Raw genomic sequence first — 11,742 nt, forward strand, 5'->3', positions numbered from 1 at the left:
AAGGAAACCCTGTTGTTCCTAGTTGCCTAGGCAGGGCAGACAGGGACTATCCACTGGACAAGATCTTAGGCTAGAATACCTATTGTTTAAAAGAAAACAATGATAATAGCCTTTATCCTAAGATAGTAGGGTACCTAGACAAGGTCCTAACTATCCTAGTATAGGGGCAGGTGCAGCAGATATCCTTGGGATAGGATATCTGGGTGGTGGTGTTGTTGGTTGGTGGTGGTTGAGGATACGGTGGTGCAGCAGTGTGGCTGTGCAGTTGGTGTGGCTGGTGTGGTCTGCAGTGGCTGATGCGGTCTGCAGTGGCTGGTGTGGTCTGCAGTGGCTGGTACGGTCTACAGTGGCTGGTGCGGTCTGCAGTGGCTGGTGCAGTCTGCAGTGGCTGGTGCGGTCTGCAGTGGCTGGTACGGTCTACAGTGGCTGGTGCGGTCTGCAGAGTTTGGTGTTCCTGTCTGTGCACCCGTGCTCAGATACACGGTGCCGTGCTCAGATACACACACAGGTCAGGTCAGCTGGGCCCTGGGACCGTGCCCGCTCCTGAAAACTCTGATCCGGCACCAAAGAGGGGTGAATTGTAGCTTTCTCCTTGAATAACTCTTGAACCAGATGCTGCAGCGGGTTGCAGCTGGAGATATTGGATCTTTGGGATATCAAAAAGATGTAGTACAAGTTTGGAGATGAAATTCCAAGCGGAAAAAATGTTCCAATATTGGTATTTTTTTAGAAGAAAAATTTTAAAGCTGCTAGAATAAACTGCTCTATTAAGACTCTTAATGTTATAAAACTATCCTAGATTAGTTGTCTAGCAGAGAGTATATCTGCGGATATCTTTCTGTATGCAAGGTCTTATTGTCTAACTAACTGTTCGACTGCATACCTCTCTAAAATCTATTGCATTATTAAAAAGACGTTAAGTTATTAGAAACTTCGTTGAAAATGCTTTTAAATGTACACTATATAGCGAAGAATACGCGAGGTGTTAGCTAGGAACAGCAGGTCTAAGGAGATACATTATGTAACGATTAGCAACAAAGCTGCACTTCTATGACTACCTCGCACTAACTAGATCTTCTTCATCGAGTCGAGTATGCCTTCCACTCCAGCGAATTCCAGTTCAGCCATTGTTTCCTTCCACAGCCTCTCCATAGCCCGCTTTCCATCGTTTGTGTACATCACGCTCGGAAATCTAAACGCCTCGTTAGAATTGCATCAACCAATAACACAATATTCAGCAAGACTTACGGACAAACTTCCCAAAACATGATGAACCCGCCATGACTCTCCTTCCCATGGACCGCTACAGCATCGACATACGTCCAAGCCGCCTGTTCGGGTGTCCTTGAAGCAACCTTCTTCATTCCTGCCATTATATACTTTCCTGGTCCGGTAAACTCTCGATGTAGTGACGTCCCTGATGTGAGGCCTGGCCCGACGGCATTGATAACCACCTGGTCCGCCCGTACGAACTCAGAAAGCTTGTGCATGAACATCATGACGAGTATCTTAGTCGTCCCGTACCGCTCTCCTGCCGCGGCGAAGCCGGAAATTGGGGTGTCAAAGGACGGTATTAGCGGGACTGCGTTCCGGTTCTCGAATTTCGCGAATAAGGCTGTGCCAGAACCGACGATGGTGAGCCGGCCTGGTGCGGAGGCGGGTGACCTTGCGGCAAGGATGGGAAGCAGCAACAGTGATAAGAGGGCGGTGGAGAGGTAGTTCACTTGGAACGTTTCCTCGTGCCCTGTTGAGGGGTTCAGGTGGAATATGGATCCGCTTCCAACACCGGCGTTTAAAATCGCCATGTCCAGCTTTGGAAGCGTTTTGCATCTCTCCGAAAACGCTTGGATTGATGGGTAGGATAGCATGTCGAGACCCCAAACTTCGATTGTGCAGTTTGGGTGTTCCTTGCGAATGGGCGCCGCGGCCACTTCCCCTTTTTCGACACTTCGAACGGCCATGATGAGGCGTGAGAGCCCGAGTGTGGGCACGATTTGTGCGCAAGCTAGACCAATTCCACTGTTGCTGCCGGTGATGAGAAGCGTTTTCCCCGATAGAGAGGGGTTGACTTGTTTGTTGGAGGTTCTCGCGCTTCTTAAGATGACTTTAGGCATAGAGTATGGGTACGGTGGGAGTGACATGGACGCCATGGTGCCCCTCCAAGTTGAGATGTGTTGACTGACGGTATTCTTGCTCCGATATCGATGGAGCCGCGTTCTTCGATGATCTTTGTTCGCTGGACTTGCCGTGGGCTCGACTGCAAGCAGACGACGCAGCCGTTTTGTACAATTCGCTGACAAGTTCCATTTTGGTCCGAACGCCTTAACGCCGATAACAGCCTCTCTGTCTACTTGGCATTATGATGCTGTGGTCGACTACTTGTTGTCTACATGCCAGCATCGCTGCGAAAACGGCCTAGCGCCTTCCTTAAACAGACAACAATCTGGTCGTTCTCTCCAAGGCGGTCCGTGCAGAGGGAGGAGGCTGAGCGTCGCATCACTTCAATCCTCAACCACGCTCCCATCCATCCATGAATCTCCCAAGGATTTCAGGGTACGTCGACGGTGCCGGGCACCCAATCGACGTCGTTCAATATCCAAACCAAATCCGCCTGATCGAATCCTAAACGCTTAGGGAGCACATATATTCAAAATCATGCTCCGAATTGGACCGTAGCTTGAACCGAAGCCCTTCCTATCCATGGGATCCTCAGTATGGCCACCGCCTTCGAATTTGTCGTACTTGACCCAGTGTCGAACCTCAAACCTGGAAAGAGCCTGCGGATCCGAAGCCGCTGCATGCAGGGTAAAAACAAGCGTGAAGGATCCCGCAGGACCCAGCGAGAGGAGAAGCGACTCGCGAAAGGGGGCAACGTTGCAGCAGCGAAAACTAAGGACCCTACCACACCTGTAGTTTCGTTACCGGTGTCGTCAATAAGCCATCTGTCGTTCGTCCGCTTTGCTGCTCCCGACATCGACTCGGAGGCCAAGGGGCTCCTCTTCAAAGCCTTCGCATACAACGTCGCCAACCAGGCTTTATCTCCTCTTGATCGCTGTGTCAACTTCGACTGCGTCGACTCCGCATTTTTCGAATGGCTTTTCTCCGATGCTACGTTCCTGCACTCAATTCTGTGCGCCAGCTACGCTATCAATGAACTCATGGTCACTCAGTGGAATGGCAAGCCAGGTCGCAAGACCGTGTTCCACCTGCGGGAAACCCTGTCGCTATTACGGGCAAAAATGCGCCAAGAGGACGCATATCGAGATGAGTCGGTACTACATATTGTTATCAATCTCGCCCTGTTGGCTGCGGTGTTTGGTGATTGGGAGGCTGCGGCCGCGCATCTCAAGGGGTTGCGTAAAATAGTGCAGTTAAGAGGGGACTTGGCATTTTTGAGAGCGAGGCCCAAATTGCATTTCAAGCTCGATCGGTGAGTGAGCCCATGCAATTCACCGTCAGTCAACTTACCCATCGAAGCCTGGACCTCGCATGGTCTCTGAGCTCAGGCCAAATGCCGTTCTTCCTTCACCCCACTGTGTCCTGGGAGCCGCTCATTCCTCCCCCATATTCACTTCTACCCCCAGGACGCTTCCGGCCATCCCCGGACTGGGACTCTAGACTTGTAAATGTTTTCCTAGACTTCCAGTACCTGTCCTTGAGGATCAACCACAGTGTCTGCGTGCACGCTCGCTATCATGCCGGATCCTTTCAGAGACTTCTCACATCCCTCCAGTCGCTGCTCCTAGCCCTTGATGGCTCACTCCAGAGCCCCATTGAAGAGCTAGTTCGCCTCACTATGCTTGCATTCCTAGCGACTACGTTCAAGGTCCCGGGACGGAGGATTCCGTACGGCTGGGTGGTTGATCAACTTGGTAGAACGTATGTGAAGGTGACTCCCGGCATAGTAGAGCAGGACAGGAGGCTAGGATTGTGGGTGCTAATCATCGCTGCACTCACGGCCGCTAATGCACACGATTGGGTAAGGGGCGCGTGGGAGATCGTCAGTCCGGGACTTGATTGGGTGGCTGTGAAGAATTACCTGATGCAGGTAATGTGGATTGAAAGCATACATGACAAGCCGGGCCAAATGGTGTTCAAGGAACTAGAAAGATTGGAAATCATATAGTATCCTATCGAAAAGTTCCTCGAATGAGCAGCGTAAGGTTTCTTCTGATCAGTTAGATGCCGCTACTTCGCTCTAGCAATAGTGATTTTCGGATACTGACTGAAGTAAACGGGTCAATGCTAAATCTTCGCATATTAAAACCAACGCACCATATACAAAGCGGACATTTAGGCCACCTCCTATCCGCATCGTCAGCCACGGCCTTCTCAAAGCAGCTCCTATGCCACCCATGTCTACACGCGAAGACCATCAAGGGTCCAACATCTGTACATATTCTGCTTTCTCCTCACTCTGCCGCGTGTTTTCCCCCTTCCGTCTCCCACCAGTAGCTTCCTCCCGTCTCCTTCTATGCTTACCACTTTCACGCTTCTCCCAGATTTCCTAAATGGTGCTGCTTTCGAATCCTCCTTTGGCGAGGAATCGGTTCGCAAGTGAGGGACAATGTCTTCGTACGTGTATGCAGCGAAGATTTCCTACAAGACGGGCTCGAAGGTCGCCGAGTGAAGGAGAGGAGTCAGTTGCCCAAGCCATGAACGTACGGAGAACACGGAGGACAGACGGGTTGGTTCGAAGGTGCGACTTGTGGTTTCGTAGAGGTGGACGGCTTGATGGGAGTTGTGGGTTAGAGGCCTTCTGGGATGGGACGTTGGTTGGTGCAGAAGGGCGGAGAAGACTTGTAGCACTAAGGAGTCGAGGGTAGTTGCAATTTTCGTTGTGTTAATAGGCTTCAGCTGTGTTGCTCTTGTCGAGACCGCAGTATGTAGCTAAGAATAGCCGTTGAAGCGTCCTTCGCAAGCGTAACTACTGTGTCAACCAGGTCGAGCCACACGATCTCGACAATGGCAAGATCTTCCTCACGCACTTACGCGTATGCAGTTGTCCGCGTATGCAGTTTTCGCGTATGCAGATTTCCGCGTATTCATTTCCGGGTATGCAGATCTCCGCGTATGCAAAGTCCCGTCGGTCGAGAAACTTTTAAGGTGAAACTAGCTATGTAGTTTGTTGGTTGCTGACGGCTTAGGCAATAAAAAGCTTAAATTTCTCTCATCTGCAACATCCCGTATCGTCAGATGCACACCTCCACCTCCTATATAGAGGGAGGCAGGCAGTGCTGTACGATGTAGAATGCCGCATCATTCTGGTTGCGTGCGTGCTCATCTTGCTCGGTTGAAGGGAAGGGAGGCTGCCGTTTTCCTAAACAGGTCCTCTGCTTCCGTAATACCAGCGAGAACTTCAACTTTGCTATATGTGAAATCCAACATCACGGTACGCGACGGCTCGCGTCTCCCGTTGCAAGGGTCTAGGCGCGTTTTCTGGTTGCCTTTTTTGAACCCCTGCTGGTCTCTATCCTGGGATGTGGGCTCTTCTGCTGACGGAGTTGTGTTGCTCGTGAGCTGATCTCAGGCACGAGTTAACGGGATTTGTAATTTCACCAAGGCTTAACACAACCTGGTCACTGTAAACCGTCCCATGGGATTCGATCCATTGGCGGGGGCGGAGGGGAGGGGTTTGGGATGGTAGGTGAAGGACTTCAGTTCCGTTTCACTTCGCCTCTCGATAATGCGGAGACCTTGGCGCCCGTATCCCTATACGCCGTTGATATGCCCACAGGTGCGCCGCATAGGATTGAAGACGTGAGGTTTGACAATAGACAACCCGCCCATGGTTGGCAGTACAGAGGAAACGGGTTCTTGCCGGATGGGAAGCAATTGATGTTGGTAGTCCCGCAACACTGACACACCGTTACCTTACATGTAACTAGGGACAGATCCTGATTGATGTGGAGATCCCTGTAGAGCAAGAGGCTCCCCTTTGATTGTTTGGCACATCTTCCACTTGGGGCTAGTTTTGACTACAGGGGATAGAGATGGCGATTGACACCATGTAGGAGCAAGGACCTGCGCGCGGCGCACAAGTGGCGCCAACGCATGCAATGGGCGGCGGAAACCGTCGGATGGTCGGATGAGACGGACGCTTTCGGTGGGCAGGAAGGCGTCAAGGTGCGGAGGTGCGGAGGTGCGGAGGTGCGGAGGTATGCTGGTGGGAATGCATGAGTGGACTAACCCTGGAGGTGGACACACTTGTGAACCGCAGTGATGTCTCTACAGAGACCGTATTGTTGGCCTCATGGGATCAAGTCGGACTAGTTCATGTCGATGGCATTGGTGGATTCCCCCTCTCCAAACAGCATTCCATGTACCTAGAACACGGGTACACTATTACGCGGCATCTGTGGCATAGTACCCAAACATGTTTTCTTCATGGTGTAGCTTGGGCCTCCTAATCACGGTTCATTGCTGCATATAGTATTCGGCTCTGACTATATAACCGATTCGACGCAGCGTCCAGCAACGAGCCATCCTATCCATCATCAGTCTCCCTACAACTTTCTACAACTTTCTGCCTGATAAATTCACTGCATTTCTTGTTGCCTCGCGTGCCGACACACAGTCTTTGAAAGTATGTTTCACAACTCGGCTAGTCTAATCGTTTCGCTCGGTCTCGCTTCAATTCTATCTACATCAGCGAAAGAAGTTGGATATCCTCCCGTCAGAAACACCTCACAAATTCCCAACTTACAGTTCTAACCTCAACTAGTGCGACGCCCTCATTGACGCAGGACTGGGGAACCGCCTTCTTCTTGCGACCTCGGCGGCGTACGAAGGTCGAGTCAAGAGTTGGTGGTCGGCTAACGCGCGACTACGGCCATGGTGCTTTTTCCAACCTCTCAACACGGAAGAGGTCTCTAAGGGTGTCAAAGCATTGGCCGCAAGTGGCTTTGGGGCTGGCGACTGGCACATCGCAGTCCGAAGCGGTGGGCACGGTCCCGCAGGCTCAAACAACATCGCCAATGGCGTCACCATTGACCTTGGCATGATGAATAGCTCGTCTTACGATTCCGAGACGAAGCTAGCCAGCGTCGAGCCCGGAGCCCGCTGGGCAGATGTCTACAGAAATCTACTCTACAAGCACAGGATTACGGTCACAGGAGGCCGCGATGGCGATGTCGGCGTTGGAGGATTCTTGCTTGGAGGCGGGAATTCGTACTTCACTGGGCGCAATGGCTTCGGCTGCGACACTGTTGTTAATTTCGAAGTCGTTCTTGCAGACGGCGAGGTTGTCAACGCCAACTCCAAAGAGAATTCCGACCTGTGGAAGGCACTCAAAGGCGGGGCGCTTAACTTCGGCATCGTCACGCGCTTCGATCTCGAACCAACACCGGTGGTAGATCTGGCGTTCGGGGAAAGAATCGTCACCACCGATCATACGGATGAAGTTATCGATGCCATTGTGGAGTTCACAGACGCGTCCGAAACACGGAGGGCAGACTCAATGTTCGCCGCTATAGTGCACGATGCGAGTACGAGCCCCGCTGCGATAATACTCATCATAAAAGCGAATAGTGAAGGAAATCTCAACACTACCAGCTTTGACAAGATCAACAATATCCCAACTGTCTCCCAGGACTGGCGCCATAAATCCATCGCTGATATCGGGAACGAAAACCAACTTGAACCAGGGACCAGGTAAGTTCCGGAGGGTGTCTTAGTCCTTGAATGGACTTTTCATCATTCTCTAACAATCGGTCCGTACCGCTAGGAACGTAGGAGTAACTCTTACTTTTCAGAACGACAAGTCCATTCTGCGCCAGTGTGCTTCCTATTACGAGCAACTCGTCTCAATCCTCTCTGACAAAGTTGGAGCGAATAACTTCACAGCGCAGATGTTCTTCCAGCCTCTCCCTAAGTTCCTTGGAGAAATCGGGAAAAGCAAAGGAGGAAATGTCATGGGCCTCGATCGCATGATATCAAACGGCATTTTGTGGACGGCAGGCGTCAGCATCAAGAGTGGCGACGACGCTGCACTGGAACTTGCACGCGCAGAACTGACTGCAATGGCAGCGGAGTTGAAGGCAATCGCAAAGAAAGACGGGAAGCTACAGGATTTGGTGTATCTCAACTACGCGGAAGGGCAACAAGATCCCCTAGGAAGTTATGGAAAGGAGAATGTGGACTTTCTACGGAAAGTTGCCCAAAGGTATGATCCTGATGAATGGTGGCAACGCAGGGTCCCTGGGGGTTTCAAATTGTCTCGAGTCGGTGGCAATCTATAGAGCTCGGATTCTGTCATGAAAGAGCCACTAGGTACAAACTCATTCGCAAGCTGCTCTAACAAACGGTCATTCGTTGTACGACTGAATGTTTTCTACTACGTAGATCCCATGGTTTGCTGCCGAAGCTCTCGCCAACACCTGGCTCATTCTCTGAGAGGGAGGGGCGGGGTGCCTGTCATCCGTGAACCAGCTGCAGTGAGCAGTGCTTCCTGACTCGCTAGAGAGCTGGTGGAACCTACTATTGCTACTATGGTTTGACGCCGCATACCCTTTTCAAGCCCTAGGTGCTTCCTTCCACGCGGAAAAGTGACAGCACGCCACCGAGTTAGCAGAAAGACTTCGGACCTGAACCGAAGGCGATTCTTGGTCCCAGGGCGGTCCGGCTAGCTTACATAGAGGGGAATGTTGCTTCCATTTCCGAGCTGCTATTGGCGCGGTGTAGGCGCGAACTTGTGTGAGAGGTCCTTGATTACGGTGGAGTAGTTTCCGTACCCCAGCGGGTGCTTTCATCCCCACCGGCCCACAACTTTTCCTTGTAGCCGAGACGCTTTTTGACTTCCTCAACGGTCGCCTGGTCGCCCGTGTTTTTCCCCATATTATCGCTAATCTTCACAGCTGCACGGCCCCCCGCCGAGGATAGTTTGATGACAATGTTGAGCGGAATTGATTTGTTGCCAGTTGACTGCTGGACAAAGTCATCTGCATGGTATTAGGGAGGGTATCTGGAAAATCCACAAAGAACGTACTTGTGAAGAAGGTGCCCACGCCAAAGGTTGGCTGAAATCCTTGTGCCTCGGCGGCTGATTTATACTTGAGGCAAAGGTCGACATTCAAAGAGTCTGAAAACACAATTGTTTTCTTTTCCCTGATGCCTTGCTCAACATAGAACTCACGCATCATTTTGATGAAATCTAGCGGATCTCCGGAATCCTGCCGTACACCCGAGAAAACCTGCGCGAAGGTCGTTGCAGACTGCTGCTCCGCTGGACCTCCCTCGACAGGCATGCCCGTCGACGCGCGCGATGGTATTGTCTTCTTGAAAGCCTGCAGAAAAGCTGGCGTCCCGAAAGTATCCGTGAGGGCGATACTCAGGACACCCTCCCCGAACGTTGCCGTCCAATAGTCGAGCGCGATCTCGTTGGCATGCTCATAGTCATTGGTGATGGCAGCTACTCCCATGAACCACTCATGCGCGACGGTACCAATGGGAGTCAGCTGGTGTTTCATGGCAAAGTGGACGTTGCTCGTGCCAGTCAATCTCCCTGGCCATCCGTTCGCGTCGGCCTCGTCCTGCGCCCGACGCAACCCCTGTAGGACCAAATCCTGGGTATGATAGTCGCGACGTCTCCTGGTGCCGAACTCGGAGAACATGCAGCCTTCTTGCAGAAGCGTCGCCCCTTTCTGGTAGGCCTTATTCACCTGGCCCTCGTGTGACCAGTCTGTATCGCAGAACTTGAAATAGGCTTCGCTAATCAGGGCGAGCAGGGGTATTTCGTAGAGAATGGTATCCACCCAGAGGCCTTCGGTATGTATGAAGAAGGCACCAACGTCGCTGTCCTGGCCTAGGTCATGGTCGGGAGTAAATACGAGTTTCAACTGCTTTGAGGGTTGCAGGCGGAATTCGGAAAGGAAGCGCAGGTAGTCGCTGTTCAGGTAGGGGCAATTACTCTGCAGGAAGCGGAGTTCGTCGGCGGAAAGCGAGATATCTCCAAACTCTACGTCCGGGTCAGTTCGTGGGTAGACTGGAGGTCGGATATTGACTCGCTGGCTACTTGGGCCTCTAGCCACTTGAAGGCGGCTCGAGTGAGCTTTTTCTCCGGGGTGCGATTGGTGAATCCGTAGGTGACAGGAACACTAGGGAAGAACCTGAGAATGCAGCACTGCATGGTGAGCTTGTAGAGGTCGCTGGCTCCAAGTTAGCGGTCGAGATGCGGAGTGGGTGCGGACATGTCAAGCCGGCCGTACGTATCGAGGAGGGAAAAGATGCCCTCGGGCAGCACGGCGGACCTGTTGCTCGCCATGTTGCCCAATGAGGCGTGCGTGATGTCTTGACGAAGTCGAAGTCGGGTGAAGACGAAGGCGAAGGCAGAGAGCCGGGTGGGGTTCCTTGATAGCCCTGGAGATCTATCGATGTCGGAACATTTATTTCCACGTGATGCACCCTGCCCGCTAGTGTGGTGATTCCCATAGATTACTTGGCACCGTACATAGCACGTGACTAGCTGCTTAGTTAGGATCTTTCTATATAACTTACAGAGGTCTAACACCTCTAGATAATTATCCTGTTTCTGTCCTATTATACTATATCTAGTAGCTAAATGTTAGATTCTAGCCCACTAATAGTAGTTAATGGAGGATAATAGAATTATAGAGATAAGATGTTACAAAGTTTAGATAATAATAATTGTTAATCTTAGAGAGAAATAATAAAAAACACCAACATCATAACAAATTTTCTGCTTAGAATTTCATCTCCAAACTTGTTCCACTTGTTCAATCTATCAAAGATACTTCTTTTCCCAACTTGCAGTATGCTGCAGCATCTGCAGCAGGAGATATAGCCTCCTGAAGGGGGTAGCCATGGCGATGGATGGCTTAATGGTAAAGTCATCAGGGACCTCTTGGTACCAAGGTATCATAGAGGTCGTGGGTTCGACTCCCGCCGTCGTCACAAGGTAAACCACATGGAGGAGAAGGCTGCTTAGCCAGGACCTAGGGACCTCGGTCCCGAAATACCAAAGAAGCCCAGGGAATGCTCAGGAAAAAGCCGAGGCCTGGCAGAACCTCGGTGCCTGGCTCCTGGCACACAACACCCCCGGCCTCGCTCGCCACCAATATCAACCAACAATATTAGATTTTCAATAGCCTTAGCAACCTACGATAGCTAGCAACAACACCACCATGCTTAGTAATCTCGATTACTAAGCACATGACAATGGCTTCCCCTTCAAGTTAAGTATAAACAACTACAGCTGAAGACAGGAACAAACCTAAAAAGAACAAAAAATCTGTATTAAATAAGGAGGAGGAATATAACAGAGAAATAAAGGCCTATAACTAATTTCTCTGTTCTCTTCCTTAGTAGGTTAGATTTAAATCTTTATACTAGCTATAACCTTGTATACACAGCCTTCGGGCACATGTATCTAGGATAGCAGTATCATAGTCTTAGACTCAAGCTGGCATTACAAAACACCAATATTGGAACATTTTTTCCGCTTGGAATTTCATCTCCAAACTTGTACCACATCTTTTTGACATCCCAAAGATCCAATATCTCTAGCTGCAACCCGCTGCAGCATCTGGTTCAAGAGTTATTCAAGGAGAAAGCTGCAATTCACCCTTCTTTGGTGCCGGATCAGAGTTTTCAGGAGCGGGCATGGCTCCAGGGCCCAGCTGACCTGACCTGTGTGTGTATCTGAGCACGGCACCGTGTGTTTGAGCATAGGTGCACAGACAGGAACACCAAACTCTGCAGCAACTGCACCAGCCACTGCAGACC

The 11,742-nt window shown here is 51.0% G+C and overlaps 4 protein-coding genes across 4 annotated transcripts; 2 read left to right on the forward strand and 2 right to left on the reverse strand.

The window, feature by feature from the left end:
- Positions 1-1,068: 1,068 nt before the first annotated feature.
- Positions 1,069-2,114, reverse strand: EI97DRAFT_388342 (putative short-chain dehydrogenase/reductase family protein; the record flags this gene model as incomplete). Its single annotated transcript, XM_033796181.1, has 2 exons — positions 1,069-1,192; positions 1,249-2,114. The coding sequence occupies 2 exons, from the start codon at positions 2,112-2,114 to the stop codon at positions 1,069-1,071; spliced, it is 990 nt and encodes a 329-aa protein (XP_033648781.1).
- A 397-nt stretch (positions 2,115-2,511) lies between these two features.
- EI97DRAFT_428609 (uncharacterized protein) lies at positions 2,512-4,126 on the forward strand (the record flags this gene model as incomplete). Its single annotated transcript, XM_033797251.1, has 2 exons — positions 2,512-3,430; positions 3,478-4,126. Exons 1-2 carry the CDS (start codon positions 2,715-2,717, stop codon positions 4,124-4,126), a joined length of 1,365 nt encoding a protein of 454 aa, XP_033648782.1. The 5' UTR covers positions 2,512-2,714.
- Positions 4,127-6,500: 2,374 nt separating this feature from the next.
- On the forward strand, positions 6,501-8,544 carry EI97DRAFT_489450 (FAD-binding domain-containing protein). Its single transcript, XM_033802220.1, has 3 exons — positions 6,501-6,675; positions 6,725-7,653; positions 7,727-8,544. Exons 1-3 carry the CDS (start codon positions 6,589-6,591, stop codon positions 8,238-8,240), a joined length of 1,530 nt encoding a protein of 509 aa, XP_033648783.1. The 5' UTR covers positions 6,501-6,588; the 3' UTR covers positions 8,241-8,544.
- A 165-nt stretch (positions 8,545-8,709) lies between these two features.
- On the reverse strand, positions 8,710-10,261 carry EI97DRAFT_453809 (nicotinate phosphoribosyltransferase; the record flags this gene model as incomplete). Its single annotated transcript, XM_033800481.1, has 4 exons — positions 8,710-8,939; positions 8,987-9,955; positions 10,006-10,145; positions 10,206-10,261. The coding sequence occupies 4 exons, from the start codon at positions 10,259-10,261 to the stop codon at positions 8,710-8,712; spliced, it is 1,395 nt and encodes a 464-aa protein (XP_033648784.1).
- Positions 10,262-11,742: the final 1,481 nt, after the last annotated feature.

Source organism: Westerdykella ornata, assembly GCF_010094085.1.
Source record: "Westerdykella ornata strain CBS 379.55 unplaced genomic scaffold EI97scaffold_76, whole genome shotgun sequence".
Classification (NCBI taxonomy): domain Eukaryota; kingdom Fungi; phylum Ascomycota; class Dothideomycetes; order Pleosporales; family Sporormiaceae; genus Westerdykella; species Westerdykella ornata.